The sequence below is a fragment of the Heteronotia binoei genome, chromosome 5 (genome assembly GCF_032191835.1).
Source record: "Heteronotia binoei isolate CCM8104 ecotype False Entrance Well chromosome 5, APGP_CSIRO_Hbin_v1, whole genome shotgun sequence".
Taxonomy (NCBI): domain Eukaryota; kingdom Metazoa; phylum Chordata; class Lepidosauria; order Squamata; family Gekkonidae; genus Heteronotia; species Heteronotia binoei.
Genome location: NC_083227.1, coordinates 80,809,266 through 80,826,570, shown reverse-complemented (window position 1 = coordinate 80,826,570; position 17,305 = coordinate 80,809,266). Strand labels below are relative to the sequence as shown.

Genomic DNA, 17,305 nt, shown 5'->3' with positions numbered 1-17,305 from the left:
TTTTTAGTCTGAAATTGTCACTTGTGAATATTGTAAAATTCAAGAGAGAAAATGAATGCTATTTTAAACTTGAATGTATGTTAATTTAATACATGTAGGTTTTACTCAGGAATAGGAAACACAAAAGACAATTTAAACATCATTTGGGAAAATAGCCACACTTCCCCCGATCTGCTCTTTCTAACAGCAATCTGCTTCAGTATAGGCTGATCTACTTACATCAGTATTTTCATTTTTAGCACCATTTACAACCTTGACCTTGCATCCTTTATATGTTTATGAAAGAGTAAGGAACAGAGGGCTGGACCCAAACCATGTAGTTTGATCCAGAGTGCCCTTCCGCTGGCTGAAGGAGTCCTCTGGCTCACAGAAGGAATGGCTGTTAGCAGAACTGATCTTTCCATGAACAGAAGGAGATCCTTTTCATGAATGGAAGATAGTTTCAGAGGGCCTTCTCAGAAAAGTTTGATTTGAGCCCAGTAGTACTTTAGAGACCAAGAAGAGTGTCAGGGAGCTTTGACTCTCAAAAGGTTACACCCTGAAACTCTTGTTGGTCCCTAAGGTGCTGCTGGACTCACGCCTAACAGTTCAAAAGACATATTTCGTTCTAACCTTTTGGTTTGTATCCCAATCCTTTATGAAATCCTTTCTGTAGGGAACTCTAGGAGCCCTGTGGTGCAGAGTGGTAAGCTGCAGTACTGCAGTTCAAGCCCTGCTCATGACCTGAATTAAATCCCGGCAGAAGCTGGGTTCAGGTAGCCGGCTCAAGGTTGACTCAGCCTTCCATCCTTCCGAGGTCAGTAAAATGAGTACCCAGCTTGCTGTGGGGGGGAGTGTAAATGACTGGGGAAAGCAATGGTAAATCACCCCATAAAAGTCTGTAAGTAAGTAAGTAAGTTTTATTCTTATATCCCGCCCTCCCCTGCCAAAGGCGGGCTCAAGCGCGCTCACTACTGGACTGCATTTTGCTTTGTAGAGAGCAGGTCATCAGCTCTCCATCTCTACCCCCTTATTTACAGCCAGAGGTCAAGTAGTAAAACCATCTGGCCCTGAGATGTTTATGTTACAGACTGGCTGTTAGTACCTTCAAGTCGCCTCTCCCACGGTTTCACACAAACAGTCCTTATCTCTCCCCAAAGAAGTGTGAGAAGGTTTGATGTTTCCAATAACCTAAAATTCCTTAGTAATAAAATAGATAGTTGTTTAGTAACCTTTGAGCCCGTGACTCAAGTATGCATCTGTATTGTAACCTTTGATGATATCCTATATAGTTACTGTGTAACTGTTTGTACTCCATTACTCTCAAGGCTTGTGTCCTTGGTACAGCTCCTGAGTTTCTAACAATAAACCTACTTTTGATTTGAAACAAAGCACTTGGTTATTGAGAAATATCGGCTCTTGGCAGTCTGCCATGAAAACGTTATGAAAGCAATGTCACCCCAGAGTTGGAAATGACTGGTGCTTGTACAGGGGACTACCTTTGCCTAGGGAACTCTAATGGAACCCTTTGTAGTTAGCAAACTAAGCATGTCTCCTCTTTTCTATTTGTGAAGTGGCTTGTTGCTTGCAAAAACTCCTCAGGGCAAAACCCTTATGATTTTCTTTTTTTGGCTTGAAGTCACAGCTGACTTACGGTGACTCTGTATGATTTTCAAGGCAAGAGATGTTCAGAGGTGGTTTGCTGTTGCCTGCCTCCGCATCATGACTCTCGTATTTCTTGGAAGTCTCCCATCCAAATACTAGCCAAGGCCAACCCTGCTTAGCTTCCAAGATCAAGCTAGCCTGGGCAAATGAAGATGGGTGCTATATAAATAATAGACATTAATGATGAAGCAAAGAAAAAGTCCAGCCACAGCACTTTCTTGTCTTTGCCCATCTTCCTCTAACCATACCTACCAGGGGACTCTAGATTGCATGGGCCCTTGTTCTGTGTTGTGCTCAGCATAGTAGCTAATCGTTTCCTGCTTTCTAACGACCTGGGCAAATCCTCCAGTATGATCTAGCAGGCATCCATCTAAATTCACACACATCACCTGAGTATTTTCTGATGGAATGAGTCCTCGTCATTCTGCTGATTCATGATATTCGTAAGGCTTATGAGAGCCTTTGTTCCCCTTCTCTGAAAATTAGTGGGAGCAGAAAATATAATAATTATTACTTCTTAAGCACCTGAAAAAAAATGTTGCATTCAAACCCATCTCCTGCTACATGGAAGATACAATGGAATGCTGCCGGGGTACAGCCTTAAAGATGTTGCCTCTTTGTGTAGGCATCCCCCCCCCCAAAAAAAAAATCTGTGTGGATCATGTATGTAATTTTCCTTTCCAGTGCTTCCCCTCTTGTTCGGCATATGCATATAATAGTACTTGCCCCCTTTGTCCTCTCTGAATTCACTCTGTATCTCTTCTTCCTTCTAGGCTTGGATGATATAAAATGTGTTGCTTCAGGCAAAGAATCCCCCCTCCATTAGAGATTCTTTGTAGCACCCAGTATGGCAGAACTGAAATTGCTTATGTAAAATATGCGGATTATTCCCCCATGCTTTTTGCCTTCCTCTTCTGTCCTTGTTCTTTCTTCCAAGTTAACTTTCAAAGGCTTTTGCATTCCCCTCCCACTCTATTTTTATTTCCCTCCCTCTGCTTGCTTCCCTGCATAGACTTTGCCTTGCTTATCTCGCCCCGGTGGATTCCTGTTTTGTTCTTATTCTGCTCTCAGCTTCTAAAGCTGGAGATAAGAAAAGCAAGTGGACTGGTTTCCCAGGCCATAAGAATTTAAATTTAAGCATGGGTCCGTCTGTCTCTTTGTGAGAGGACAGTTAATGCATGCTACGTAGCATGAGATAATTCCGGCTGTAGACTTGTAGGCCATTCCAGATTGTGCTGTAGTCACATGAGGCTTTCCTTTGACTTCTGAACACCTTTCATTCTTGTATTTGCAAAATAGGCCATTGGCACGTGCTTACTTAATGATCTGGTAATGGCACTTGCTAGTGATGTTGGTAGTGAAGCAATCTTGAGTAACCAATGATGGATGAGCAGGGTTGTATCAGATTTATTCCAGGGTTGAGTATTGTATTGGACTGTCTTGAACCAGCTGGACAGGGGAAGGATTTTCTTTTCTAGTGTTCTGTGGGTTGTGAATAGGAGTTATTTCTTCTAGTTACTGAGAACAATGTTTATGCAAAAAAAGAAGAAGAAGTGATGACAGTAAACTTTGCTGGCCCCAAGAAGGAGAAATGGCACAGATGGCACATTATGCTGCCAAACAAGTTGCCACTGTAGCTCAGTCAGTAATGACAAATGCATATAGGGCTTCAACCTGCAAATATTCTATGAAGCCTAGCTTTGGACAAGACATATATCTAATGGAAAGATGAGGACTCTGCCTTGTTCTTGGGCTTTGGCAAAATACATGGGTCTCAGTGGGCTTCCTGTCCTTTGGAGATGAATCCCACAGTATTTTTCCCCTTGGGCAGATGTGTGCTGTACTCCAAGGTCTTGGCATTTGTTTTAAAAATGTGCAGATAAACTTTCAGAATAAAACAGCAGCTATTAATTGGTGCAGCAGCCATATCTGCTTAGGCCTACTGGCTGCTTAATGAGATAGCGCCAACAGAAAGAGCTTCCCAGATTCATTTCAGAGATGGGGATGTAACTCTGAAGTCTAATTTCCTCTGTATATGAAAGGGCTGACAGATCTTTTTTTGTCTTGGTAGGATACAACCACTTTTTCACACAGAACTGTTCAGTCTCTTTGGTTTAAGGATATGTCAGGCTTTGGTGCTGGGTCACATATCTTTCACATAATAATCTGCTCAATTGCATGATGGTAATGATTGCATTAAGACCAACTCTGTGAGCACAATGAATGAGTGAAGACAGAAAGCTGAGGTTATAGAGCCTTTGGTGCATTACATGTGGCTCTGTACCCACATGAACTCAATGTGGGTACACTTCTTTAGAGTTGTTTGACAGTTGTTCTGGGAATCTCCGGGCATAGAGACAAGCATGATTTCACAATTGCACTCTGTACATGAGGCAGTAGCGTGCACAGATGACTGAATGAACAAAGAAGTATTCAAATTTTGGATAAGCTATTTCTTCTCCCTGGGGAAAAAAAAAAAAAGGCCCAGTGAAGTCTGAGACCTAGCTGATAAGACCAGATTCCCTCTAAGTGGAGCATTCTGTTGTCATTCAGTCAAACATAGCCTTTTCATTTGTGACTGGTTAGCTATTGGCTTTATATTCAGATCAAAGTGAGATAGACTTTAGAGTCTGTTCAGATGAAGTTTTCCAACCAGCTTTTTGTCCAGATTGAGGTGGAGAGCGGGTCTTAGGCATATATATATATGCATTTTCCATCAGCGGGAGGTAACAAGGGAGTTTGCAGGTTCCATCTCTCTAGATCTCACATTATCTTAATCTGATAAGGGAAAAAGATGAGGTTCCTCACATGTTAAAGCTTGTTCATGGTCTTATCAGCGGGAGAAATCCACGTGTACCATTTGAACAACCTTCATGCAATGTTGGTTACACACTTGTTACTTTTTTGTATCCTGTATATTAGCTTCACGTAATATAGCAAGTCTTTTTATATTTTGCATGTTGCAAGTTAATTACATACATATTAAAACATTGCAATTTTCAAATGATGGTGACAGGAATGAGAGAGAGAGAAGGCACAAACCTAATTTTTAATATATTATCCCAGCAAAGATGCCTAATTCCAGTGCCGGATTTATGCATAGGCTAAGTAGGGTGAAAATCTAGGGGCCTCCACAGCCCTTCCTCCCCTCCCGGTGGGCAATCTCCCCTCTCCCAAAATTGCAAACCCAAGATTTCATGCAAGGGCAGGGCAACTTGGGCCCAGCAACTATGAAACTCGGGGCCAGCTATTGGGGTCCAATTTGAAACTCTGGGGTCCAACTGGAAAAAAAAATTGGGGAGGTCTAGTTCACAGCCAAAGTCTGCAGAATATTAGAGATATAAATAAAATCCATCTAGGTTGTCCTGGTGCAGGGGTACCCATAGGAGCGGGGCCCGTGGGGCCCAATTTGGCCAAATTGCTCTAATGCCTTAAGGCCAGCCCTGATGAGACTGTGCAGGGGTTGGACTGACAAGCCCTGCCCCTTCTAGGTCCCTGGTGCCACTATTCAGAGTACAGACTCCAGGACTCCAGAGCCAGCAGCTCAGAGTCAACAACAACCAGTTGCACAGCCTTCCCCAGCTCAAGGGTCAGGTCAGTAGTGGTACGTGCTGCACTTTAATCACTGTGCGAGTGGGACGCCAGCTGGGGAAGATAGACCAGGCAAGCAAGCTCTCCCAAGTCCCTTCCATTCCTTCCCTCCTCCTTGGCTTGAACAGAGCAAGCACATGTGACTGGCACTGGCCTCACCCCTCCCAGGCATGAAAGCCTATCTTTCACATTTCACAGTAGGGGTCCCAATCCCCCCGCTTTAGCGGGAGACTTCTGGGTTCCCAGCTTAATCTCCCGGTCTTCAAAAATTGAGAACCGGGGGGGTGGGGGGGGTGGAGGGGGGGAGAACATACCTATAGAGCTCCTGAGCAGTTTGTAAAATCCCTGTCCCTTTAAGGCTGGGCAGGAAGGAGGAAACAGGAAGGGCTTCGGAGAACGGCCCCTCCCTTCTTTGCTTTCGTTTTCACAGCAGGCACAGTTCTCCGGAAGAAGACCAAGTAAGTATTTGTGTGTGTGTGTGTGTGAGAGAGAGGGAGGGGGCAGGGAGGGGGATTCCCTCGTATGGAGGCCCTCCCCCCCTTTAGAAAGCGTGGGGGGGGAGGGAAATGTCTACTGGGCACTCTATTATTCCCTATGGAGAATGATTCCCATAGGGAATAATAGGGAATTGATCCGTGGGTATTGGGGGCTCTGGGGGGGGCTATTTTTTGAGGTAGAGGCACCAGATTTTTAGTATAGCATCTAGTGCCTCTCCCCAAAATACCCCCCAAGTTTCAAAACGATTGGACCAGAGGGTCCAATTCTATGAGCCCCAAAAGATGGTGCCCCTATCCTTAATTATTTCCTATGGAAGAAAGGCATTTAAAAAGGTGAGCTGTCCCTTTAAATGTGATGGCCAGAACTCCCTTGGAGTTCAATTATGCTTGTCACACCCTTGTTCCTGGCTCCACCCCCAGTGTCTCCTGGCTCCACCCCCAAAGTCTCCTGGCTCCACCCCCAAAGTCCCCAGATTTTTCTTTAATTGGACTTGGCAACCCTATTTCACAGAGCCCTGTCAGTGCCTGCAACATGCACTTGCAACCCCTTTCTCAGAACTTCTTGGATATGAAAAGAAATATTGATGGTGTCAGTTGTCATGCCAATAAATACTGCTTCATACATTAATGGTAGATTAATTGTTCTAAAGCCATTGCAGAATCTAATCAACGTTTTACACATTTATTTTATATAACATTTTTGGCAGTTAGCTCTTTTAAATGGCTAGTATTGGTTGTTGGATGGGAGCCTGGTGTTTGCTGCTGCTGGAATTATTAGATGAGAAATTATAGTTAATTATTAACCTATGTTTTTGCTTCATTTTCAAGCCTCCTAATTGCATGTGTCTTGGAGAAAATTATTTTGAATCCTTTTGGCAATTTTGGGAGTTTATAAACCTTTGAAAAATGTTTAGATTGAAAAATGATGTTGTGCTAAAGGGTTGGCTTGTTGGATGTGACAGAATAGACTCCATCTTGTGTTTACTTTAGTTTAGGTTGTTTAGCTTAGTAAAAATGGCCACCCACCCACCCTGATTGTTGATTGTTGTAGTTTACTTCTTAACATGTATTTTAAAACTGACTGTTTAATGACAATATAAAAGTTGCCACACTGGCAGGTGATCATGATCATATTATTTACACTTCCCAGGCTATATAATTTGTAAACTCAAGGTTTTTTTTTTTTAAGAAAAACATCTCAACTTCATTTTCCTAAACATTAATGCTTATTCCACAAAAGATTTACAAAGTTTATTTATTGCAAAAGTTTTTTGGTGTTAATTTTAAAATTTATGCATTTTTTCAATCACTATGGTATTTAACAGTAACATGTCCTTTAGAGGAGAAATTGTGAATTGCAGAATTTTAAATACCTATCATCATCTTTGGCTTCACTCAGTTTTGTTTATAACACTCTTCCATTTTCTTCTAGTCATGAGGGTGGGGGATTGGGAAGGGCCTCACAAGTAGAGTAGCCTGGGGCCTCTCTTCATCTAAATCCAGCCCTGCCTAATTCTCTCAGTGTTTCTGTTCTGATATGCTATTTAAAGTTTCTTTGATGGCTTGCTGCTACATGCTGACATGGTGCCTGCCAAACTAATGGTTAAGGGGCTATGTGTTACATCTCATGATAGAAGAAAGCGGGAAAGACAATATGTGTGAGATACAGACCCTTTGTATCCTACCAACTTTACTTCTCATGCTATAAAGCTGGGCGGTTTACTCCATCACATCCTACCCATTTGCAATATGTTGCCTCGAATGCTATGGTAATCAGTGGTAGCCTTTCTTCATAATGGTGCAACTTGAGCTATTCAAATACATTCATTGACTGTGTTCACATCAGTTCCACCACCACCCCCAATTGCATAAAGAGTGTCTCAGTACATATATTTGCATGTACTGACCTTTTGTTTGGAAATAAAAATGTAGATGAAATGTTGGAATGACTTCCAGCAAGCAGCCTATTAATTGTTTGTGTGTTTTCAGCTATGAAAAGCTGCTATATGTAGTTAACAGTGCATGAAACTTTTAAGCAAGATATTATTGGGTCACTGAGGTCTCAGAAGTGGACCAGGGAAGAGAGCTTTCTGCTAGCTGAGAAGTATTACAGACTTCCTTCTTAGGCAGACTAAGTTACAATTGGATAGGTCTCTTGTATATCTGACTTTTTATTTCTGTCTTTCTTTCTTAGAAGATTTATACCCCATCTCTCTATTTAAAAATGAATACTGAAAGAGTCTTACAAAAGGATGGAAAACAAACATTAGTGGCCATTTAAACTTATACAAGCTGGCGATAAAATGTAATGAAGAAAAGCCTTCTGGGTTTTTTTTTTTAAGTTTTAAGCTGATGCTGACATAGATTCTAAGAAAGTCTTCATGCCAGTTTCCTCCAATCAGATTTCTCTAACATCAGTCAGTGACCAAAGTTGTTTCTGTACTCTAATTGGGTAAAAGCTAGATTTGAAAGAGATCAAGACAGTCATGCCTCCAGAAATGCCCTGGAGCTGCATGGCCACAGGCTTGTCTAAGACCTTGCTCAAAAAGGGCAGGTTAAATGCCAATTCATCATTGTTCAAGTCAGCTGGATCTGAAGCTGGTTATTTTTCAGTAAAGGCCTAATAACTGTCTCTTTAGAGAAGGGAGAAACTGACCCTTCTATCAAAGATATGTGAATTATATTTGTGATTCCAACCTCTTGCAGATTTAATTAACCATGAGGGACAAGAATCCGATGAGCATTCAGTAGTCCTTAATGCTCTAAGTATTCTGTTAATGGTCTCCTTTCCAGTTGGAAAGAATCCATACAAACTTGACTAACAGAATCCTCAGGAACATTTAGAACATCTGTAAAGTGGCGTCCAAGTTCTATCTTAGGAGCAATTTATTCCACAAAATGTTTAGCAAATTGATCTCAGCAAGCTTCTGAAATACCTGCTATTTACTCCCAGAGGCCTCCAGTCAACAAGCCTTTTACAATTCAAAATAACATTGCTGGCTAACACTGCACTGACGCAGTGATGGCAGAGAAGTAAGCACCCAAGTCTCTGAATGGACTGTGTTGATGATAGTGCTGTGTGAGAAGCAGCTCATTCCAAACTGACTAAACTACAGGGAAGCTGCACAGACTGGGTTGAGTGCTGTCTCATTTGTAAACTGGGTTATAGTTGTAGTTATGGCTGGTGGTGAAACAGTCTCCTGAGTACTTTTCCATAAGCCCAGCTCAACTCAAAAGGGCTCAGCTTACATTTGCACTGCTGCAGTTTCACTGTGTGAATTGGTTCCAGTTCTTTCCAAAGAGGGTTGACTCTTAAAGAGGTGGAGGGGATATTTGAATGCCCTTCTGTGAGCTAGCTTGTGCCTGCTTAAGGCCCTTAAGGTTCTCCTGAGTGGCAGGCAGCTGGAAATAGAACACAGTTAGAACAATTTCAGTTCAACAGTAGCATAATTAGCAGAAATTCAACAGGTATGCTTTTTCCCACAGCAAAGGTGGAACAATGGGGAAAGTTTCAGCTGCTGAGTTTTCCACTGTGGTGCATGTGTGTGAAAACTGGAAAAGATTTTAACGTGCTGAGTGCAAAGGCCTGGAACTTCCTAGTTTAAAGGTGCGTTCACACTACACTAAATAATGTTTTTTTGCAACTGGATTTTTGCTATTTGTACACAGTGTAAAAATTCAGTTGCAAAATAGTGCAGTGTGAATGCACCCTAATAGTGGTTTCTCTGAGTTTTTCTTTTTCCCCAGAATGTCTTTCCAAGAGGTGCCCACTAAAGAAGAGAAAGGACTTAGGGGTTTGTACACTGAGACTTTATCACTTCCTTTTCAAGTGGGGGGCATTTGTGCAAAATATTTATTTCCTTGGTTGCTTTGCCAGTGTTATATGGCTCTGTGGGGTTGGCGATATTACTAGGTTGTCTTTGTGTGAGGCATTTCTGGTTTAGGAGCATATTTTGCTACCACCAGGATCACAAAGTAAGCCGCTACTGCTTTGAAAACATAAGAAAAGAGAAACAACCCTTTTCTGTGTGACTGAAGAGAGGGTTTATACTTTGGGGGCAGGCCTGTATCGGGAACGCTGTTGTTGTAGCTTGTAGTAATGTGGAAATTGCAATAGCATTATGGAATTTTAAATGTGTATACCCAGTGGCTTGTCCTTTGACACAGAAATTATGTGGAAAGGAACACTTTAAAAATAGTGGATGTGGCATTGCATCACAGCTCAGGTGAGGCCTCAGTCTGTTGCTGGTACAACTGTCCTTGTCTGCAGTACATTTAGGATGAGAGTACCACTAAGGGTTAAACCATTGTGGCAGTGTGGAGTACAGAGATGGACTGTGTATTCCTAAGCAAAGTTACACCCTTCTATGTCTGCTAAAGTCAATGGCCTTAGAAGGGTGTAACTGTGTTTAGGATTGCACTGTGAATGTCCTAGGTAAACATATGCAATGCCCAAGAAATGCTTCATGTAGAGACCTGGACAGAAACATTTTTTCACAACTGTGCATGACCCTTAAGGAGTCTGTGTTGGCCAGAACTGTTGTCTGTTAATTAAGATGCCTTGCTTTAGGACAGAACACGTACTTAACCAGTTCACTAATATCTTGGTGATGTATTGGATTGAGCTGTGTTTGCTTTAATGTTAACAGGACTGTCTTCAGTACATGGATTCTGAAACACGTGAATGGTGACAGAAATTGAGGTCTAAACAAAGGCTAAACTGGATAAAATGTGGGGTAGAGGGACAATTCCCAAGTTAATTTGTGTCACAAGTTCAGGCTTAGATTGGCTAAACAGGGCAGTTCAATAAACCACTTTTATAATGTGTGAAAAGCAATAAAACCTAGCAATGTGGTGATTAGGTCTAAGGAAAATATTTATATTGGCTCCAGAGCAATCCAGAATTTTAAATGTGAACATCTTGCTCTGTATTTATTTGCTTTTGCTCATCAATAAGCAGGTCCTGATAGTCCAGACCACCAAATAATTACTGGGATTGCTTTTGTAATATATTAAAAATATCCATAAGATGAGGTAGGCAAGTTATGGCCTGGGGGCTGGAACCCAGAGGCTTTTCTTAAGGACCCACAGATAGCCTCTAACTCCTACCCACTTCCCCACAATGCATCCATGTTTTTCCCCCTGCGGAAGCTGTGTCCAGGACTGACCTCTCATGTCATCTCCCACCCTGGAGGTGTCGCAGCCAAACCTCTAAGCATGTGACCGTGCGGGGGAGCCTGTGCATAGTGTGATCATCAGGGTTGGCAACTAACCCAATATCTCATGGAGGACTGGATGCCACATTGGCCATTGCACTAAGTTAGCTGGGAAATCTGACAAGGGTGGGGGACGATGACCAGTGCCTGCAGAATCTGCTGAAGTTTGTTGAAATCCTCCTTGCCAGGGGCTGAGGAAGATGCAGTAGGCTGACTCTCCTGGTCTCAAAAGAGAGAAAAGAAGAAGCCTTGACAGGAAGAGGAAGATCAGAGTGAAGTGAAAATCCCCTCCCTCTCTAATTGAGGCTACATGGAGTCTCCCCTAAAGAGGGAAAGAAGGCAGGGAAAGAAGGGGGAGAAGGACTGGATTTGTTCCTAAAACTCCCATCTGCTGAAAGACTAGCAAATGAGTCTTTAACTCCCTCTTGCACAGTAGCAGAGGTTTGTTAACCAAAATAGAAATAAATGGGAGCGAGATCCAAAGCTCACAAGGAGAGGACTTTGCCAAAACCTCTGTTGTTGTTCACTATGAGAAAGAGGGCCCTAAAGGGCTCTTAGACTGTATCTCAGCTCAAATGAGAGTAAGTCAGGGGAAGAGCTCTTGCTGCCATCTCCTTCAACTGTTCCACAGTCCAAAATATGGACCTTGTTTGCAGCTGCAGGCCAGGGATTGTAAGAGATGCCAACAGGAGGGAAATATGTAAGTGTATGCACAGAGGAAGCTAGGGAGAAGGGAGGAACAGAACATGCCCATAAACAGGCTGAGTGGGTAGTACAGGAAGGCAGAGAAGGGATTGCAAATGTGACTGTGCGACCAAATGAAAGGCATTACAGTCTTGAAATGCTAATCTGACCCAACTTTGAGTAATTGTGTCATTTTCCTTTGAATGACTGAATCTTAATTCAAAACCCAAGGATTTTGTTTCCCACAGTGGAGGGTTCTTGTTTTGCCTTCTGTTCATTAAAATTGCCTTCTCTAAAATCCAAAAATAAAGCTCACAAAATCTATGATTCAACCCACACAGAAATGGGTAGTGAGGAAAAGATCCCAACAGTGCTGAGAGGTCACAGAGGGATGCAAGCTTGACCACACATAATGCATTGTAGGACCTAATGTGGGAGGAGGAGAAGGCGGTTGGCACAGGACTTAAGGAATGTGAGTCTTCAGATGTGACGTTTGTCAAATCTATTTATGCAACCTCTGGAGGTGGTGCCTTAGACCCCCGGGATGCTCTGATTTTTGATTCAGCACTGACCTCATTTGCTCCAGCATGGTGCTGAGGACACAGTGCTGAAGAGAAATGTCATGGATGACCCTGTAGAGGACATTCATATCTTTGGCATTTCTCCCACTTCTTCTGGGGAAATGTGTTTCCACTGGCGCCATCTTGTGGTTCAGATACAAAAAAAGTCAAATGCTTTGCTCCCCCCTTCTGTCCTTCTCAGAGGAGCTGGGGTAATGTTTACAGTATGGCCATATCAGAATGCTTGTCATTCCATTCTTCCTGTATGCAGGAATGTTAAACAATATGAAATCCCTCAGAATTATTGCCTTTCTTAATTCTTGTCCTTTCCTTATATTCCCCTGTTGCTCCCTTTTTTTCTACCTCAGGAACTGTTGCATTAGACTTGTGGAAAAGTTGTCTCAGTCTACAAAGAATATTGGGATTCTCTGTCTTCAGAAAAAAAGAACAAGTCCCAGCTATGCAAGATGCATCTGTAAATATTCATGCGGCTTTCCTCTTTTCTCTTGTAGCTGCCTGTCTTGTGTGAATGGCTCCTTCCCTTGCCACTGGTGCAAATATCGTCACATATGTACCCACAATGCTGCTGACTGCTCCTTTGTGGAAGGACGTGTCAAAATGTCTGAGGTAAGCAGAATCCTACCAAAGCTGTCACTGTAATGCCGTTATGTGGCTCATGTCATCTCCTCCTGTCTGTTCTTTTGCATATTTCATTCAATTTTGCTCAAGTTTGTATTTTTGCTCGATCATACTTTGTAGCCAAGAGGTCCTCCTAAGCAACTTTAAAACCATCAGGTCCAATGTTACAGAAGCCATACTCAGCACTGGGCAAGACTGCAGCTGTAGTTCTAGCCTGAGCATTCAAAAACAGGAAAGGATTGAGGAGCAAATTTCAAAGAAAGCAGGTGATCAAACTAAGTATGTTTTGGGGATATCATTTGGGTGACATCAACATCTTCAGGTACTTTAAGATTTTGAAAGAATGACTGCCAATTGGGCATCTTGTTCACTGGCAGAACAAGAGACAGATCCAGGTAGGCAGCCGTGTTGGTCTGAAGCTGTAACAAATTTTTAACCCAGTGGTTTCTTTAAGACCAACAAAGTTTTATTCAAGGTGTGACTTTTTGTGTGCATGCATACTTTCTCCAACACAATGGAATGGATTCCAAAAAAGGTGCCACTGGACTCAAAATTTGTTCTACAATAAGAGACAGTTCATTCAGTTTACAGGAAGGAAATTGGTTACTCTAGAGTTGCCTAACTATTAGGGAAATTCAGGTGGGTAGCCAGCTGTGTTGGTCTGAAGTAGCAGAACAAAGTTTGAGTCCAGTGGCACCTTTAAGGCCAACAAAGTTTTACTCAAGGTATTAGCTTTTGTGTGGGGATTATAGCCACAGCAGAAACTCTGGCTCTTTTCACTGTTCTAAACCAGATGTTACCCGTTACTGGCCAGATTCCAAGTAAAGCAACACAGGGATGGGGATTTCATGCAGCATATTTATTTTGTTTTCTTACTTTTTTGGTATGTGTGTGTGTGCATGCGTGCATGTGTGTGTGAATTTCAATGAGGTCTCCCATCTAAGTACTTCCCAGAGTTGACCCTTCTTAGCTTCCGAGATCTGATGAGTTTGGGCTTGCCTGGGCTATCCAGATCAGGGCTGTACAGCATATTTCAATCTATTTATGAGCTGTCTGTAAAGCCCTCTGACCATTTCAAACAGTGCCACTTTTTTCCTCTTCCCCTTTTCACAGCACATTCTTTCTCACTTTTTAAGGTATTCTGAATTGTGCACTATAGTGCTAAACTAAAATAGGCATCTCAATGGTTCCATTACAGCACTGAACTGCTATTTTGGTCTAGCGTTATAGCACACAACTTAGAATGTTAAAGGGGGAACCACAAGAAAGATCATGCAATGGAAAAGGGTGGGGAAAATAAAGTGGCACTTTTGGAAGCACTGCAGACATTTTAAACAGCACACTGCAGCAATTCAGAAGCAAGCTCAAATAAGAGGTGAAAACAGAAGAAAGCCATTTACATAAAAAATGACTCAGCCTCGCTTTGCTAACAGACACCAGTGGTTTTGTATGAAAAAGTAAATAAAGTCTATTAACGACTGGCTGCTAAAATGGATTACAAAGGCTGATTGAAAGGAGCCTGTGTGTGGTAGAATTTTTGTTCTCAGAATTTGTAAAGGAGAAAATGGATAGGCATTTAAGAAATATTGATTCCATTCTAGACAGAACTTTGAAACTATCAAAATATCAAATCCTGCCTTCCTAAAGCATACTAACCCTAAGTTCATTTTACATAGACACAAACACTGCAGCATTTAGTGTTGTTTATTATCAAATAATTGTGTCACTGATTTTCTGAATTCACTGCTTTGATTAAGAAATCCTAGTTTCTAACATAGGCTTTTCCTCAGTGGAACAAAACCGCAGTTGTTTGTTTTGCTAGTCCATGCTGACAAAATTTGATAGCATTATAGCTGTCAAAATGATAGCAACAGTTGCATATAAATGGCATAAACTGTGTAAATGTGACATATAATATATAAATGCTGTTAAAACAATGTGAAAATGTCATAAAAGAAAAAAAGGCGAATTGAGAACAGAAACATCAAAAATGGGTGAAGCGAATAGTCTTGTGCAACAACATGTGGAAAGGAAAAAAGCTAAAAGTAGATTCATACAACTACCATTCTTACTGCTGCCAAGAGTATTTAAGGTAGTGTCCTAAGGTTTTCCTAAATCTGAAAAGGAGACTTCATCAGACATGAAGCTTTTGCAGTGAGCTCCTCGTATGTGATTCTGTTAGTGGCCAGATTTCTGTGCAACATTGAAAAGATGATATTCAGGACGAAGAGGATTTTGCTTCCTGCTGCATTGTGTTCCTTATCCAGGTACACACAGTTTGCTGTGCAAACCATTAAGACAGAAGCCTGCAGGCCAGAATGTCCATTTTAGGCGAGGTCACTGTTGCACTCTCTGTATCTTATCAAAATGCTGTTTCAGCCTGCTGGCATAGTGTTAACCCTTTGTGTGACTGTGCAGTTGCTGGATGTTCCTTCAACAGATTCAGGAGTGATGGTGAGCTTTTGAACTAGCTTTTAAATTGGCATGCAGATGAAACAACATAGCAATGAAAACTGGAATATCCTCAAGGAGGACTGTATTACAGGAACTCAAGAGACCATCCATGCCCTAAGAGTTCATTGTAAGATATTCCTTACAATGCATTTGGCTTTCATCCAGCTCCTCTTGATCTGAGTGATGGGAGTTTAAAATGACAAAGAGGATCAGTTAATCTAAGTGGTATTACCACCTGCCCTGGAGAAATCAGCAGGTTTAAAGACATTTCTGGTTGTGCACACTATAGTCACTAATAACTTGAAACATTTGTTACTTGGGGTGTCATTTCTCTTGGAGATATAAGAAAAGTTCTGCTTATAGACTGCAGGTACATAAGGAAGGTTAAAGCAATAGAGCACATTGATTAATGAACTCTGGATGATGGAACATTCCTTACATACATGGCTCTACATTCTAGTGAGTTTTTTCCTTTGGATTTCTCTTGCATTTGTTCCAGAAGATTGCGCCTTTTGGTTCTTGTATAGCAGCTATTCCTGTTACTCCATAGTGGTTACTTGTTTGGCTTACTCCAAAGAATTGAGTGAGTGTTGAAGAGTTGACTTCTAGCAGGGCAGGAGAGGGTAAACTTGGTACCATACGGCACCCCTTGTTAATTTGAAAGAAAATAGCTCTGTGAGTAGGATTTAATACGAGTTAAGGCTTTGCTTTGGAACTTGTTTCTCAGTACCAGTTTCATTCTGGACAGAATCAAGTAGGATTTTTTTTTTTTAAGATTATACTCTGTCAGGTAAAGAGGCCTTTCTCTTGCTACTCATGACCCACAATATAGTCTCACATTCAGGATCAGGCTAAAGCGATGTGTAGTAGTAGTTCTTTATTCACGGTCATCCGACCAGCTTAATACAAACAAAAACAAAATCATAAAAACAAACCCATCACCTCTTACACAAAATTCCTGACTCCTACTATTACACATTGTTAAAACTCATAACCAAGATTAACATTCTCAATTTCCCTCCTTTCCAACTGAGCAGCATAACAGAAACGGGCAATCTTAGATGAAACATCAGAATGAGTGTCAGACAGGAGGAAGGCAATTTGCTCATCCTCCTGCCTGCCCGCCAAGGACCCAAGAATCGGAGAGATTAATCTTGCCCTCAAGTCATTGTAATTTGGGCAGTGCAAAACGATGTGGAGAGTTGTTTCAGCCTCATTGCAATTGCAGGGGCACAATCTTTCCAGATATGGGTACCCAGCGTAACGTCCCAAAAGCACCGAAGAGAAAAGTGCATTGAGTTGTGCTTTTGAGAAAGCTATCCGATATTTTGGGATAGTGATGTTGAAAAGATACCTGGCTGGGGACAGTACTTCGGCTTGCTTCCCTAGGAAAATGTGTGCAGAAAGACTAGCTCTAGCAGATCTCAGTTCAAGCTCCACCAACCTCAGGCGCAGAAGTTCTTTCGCATCCCTCAGTTCCATCATTACTAGGGACTCAGGGGAGAGATCACAGAGTCTAAAATGATCTAAACACCTTTTCTCCCAGGTTCCCACAAAAGAGTCGAAAAAAATCAGATGGGGAAGGCCAACTGGCTTTGAGAGAACCTTCAAGAAGTAACAAAGGGTGTTTAACCACATAGACGTCTCGATGCTTGGGACGCCAGATTCCAACCTGATGGCAGTGTTTGGCACACAACTGGGAACAAACAGAAGCTTGCGCAGGAGTTTAGTTTGTACAATCTCCAACGGCTTGGTGGTTAAATAAGGGGCAATTTCAGCGCCATAGAGCAACTGGACCCTGGTCTTTGCAGTATGCAACCTTAATGCTGCAGGCAAGAATTTGGCCCCTTTGGAGGTATAAAAACGGTAGATGGCAGCAGCTGTTCTTTGCGCAGATTGTGCAACATAGTTCTTATGTGCCAAACGCTTACCCTGATAATGAAAAATCACCCCCAGGTATTTAATAATTTTTACTTGCTCAATGGGTTTACCATTTAGAAACCAGCAATGAGCCTTGAAA

General features: G+C 42.0%; 1 protein-coding gene across 8 annotated transcripts in view; it reads left to right on the top strand.

Moving 5' to 3' along the window:
- PLXNA1 (plexin A1) overlaps positions 1-17,305 on the top strand; it is a 483,656-nt gene that overhangs the window by 278,901 nt on the left and 187,450 nt on the right. For all 8 annotated transcript variants that reach the window (XM_060239681.1, XM_060239686.1, XM_060239682.1 and 5 more), the window contains exon 9: positions 12,705-12,819. In XM_060239681.1, coding sequence (XP_060095664.1) covers positions 12,705-12,819 — 115 coding nt within the window. The remainder of the gene's footprint in view (positions 1-12,704; positions 12,820-17,305) is intronic.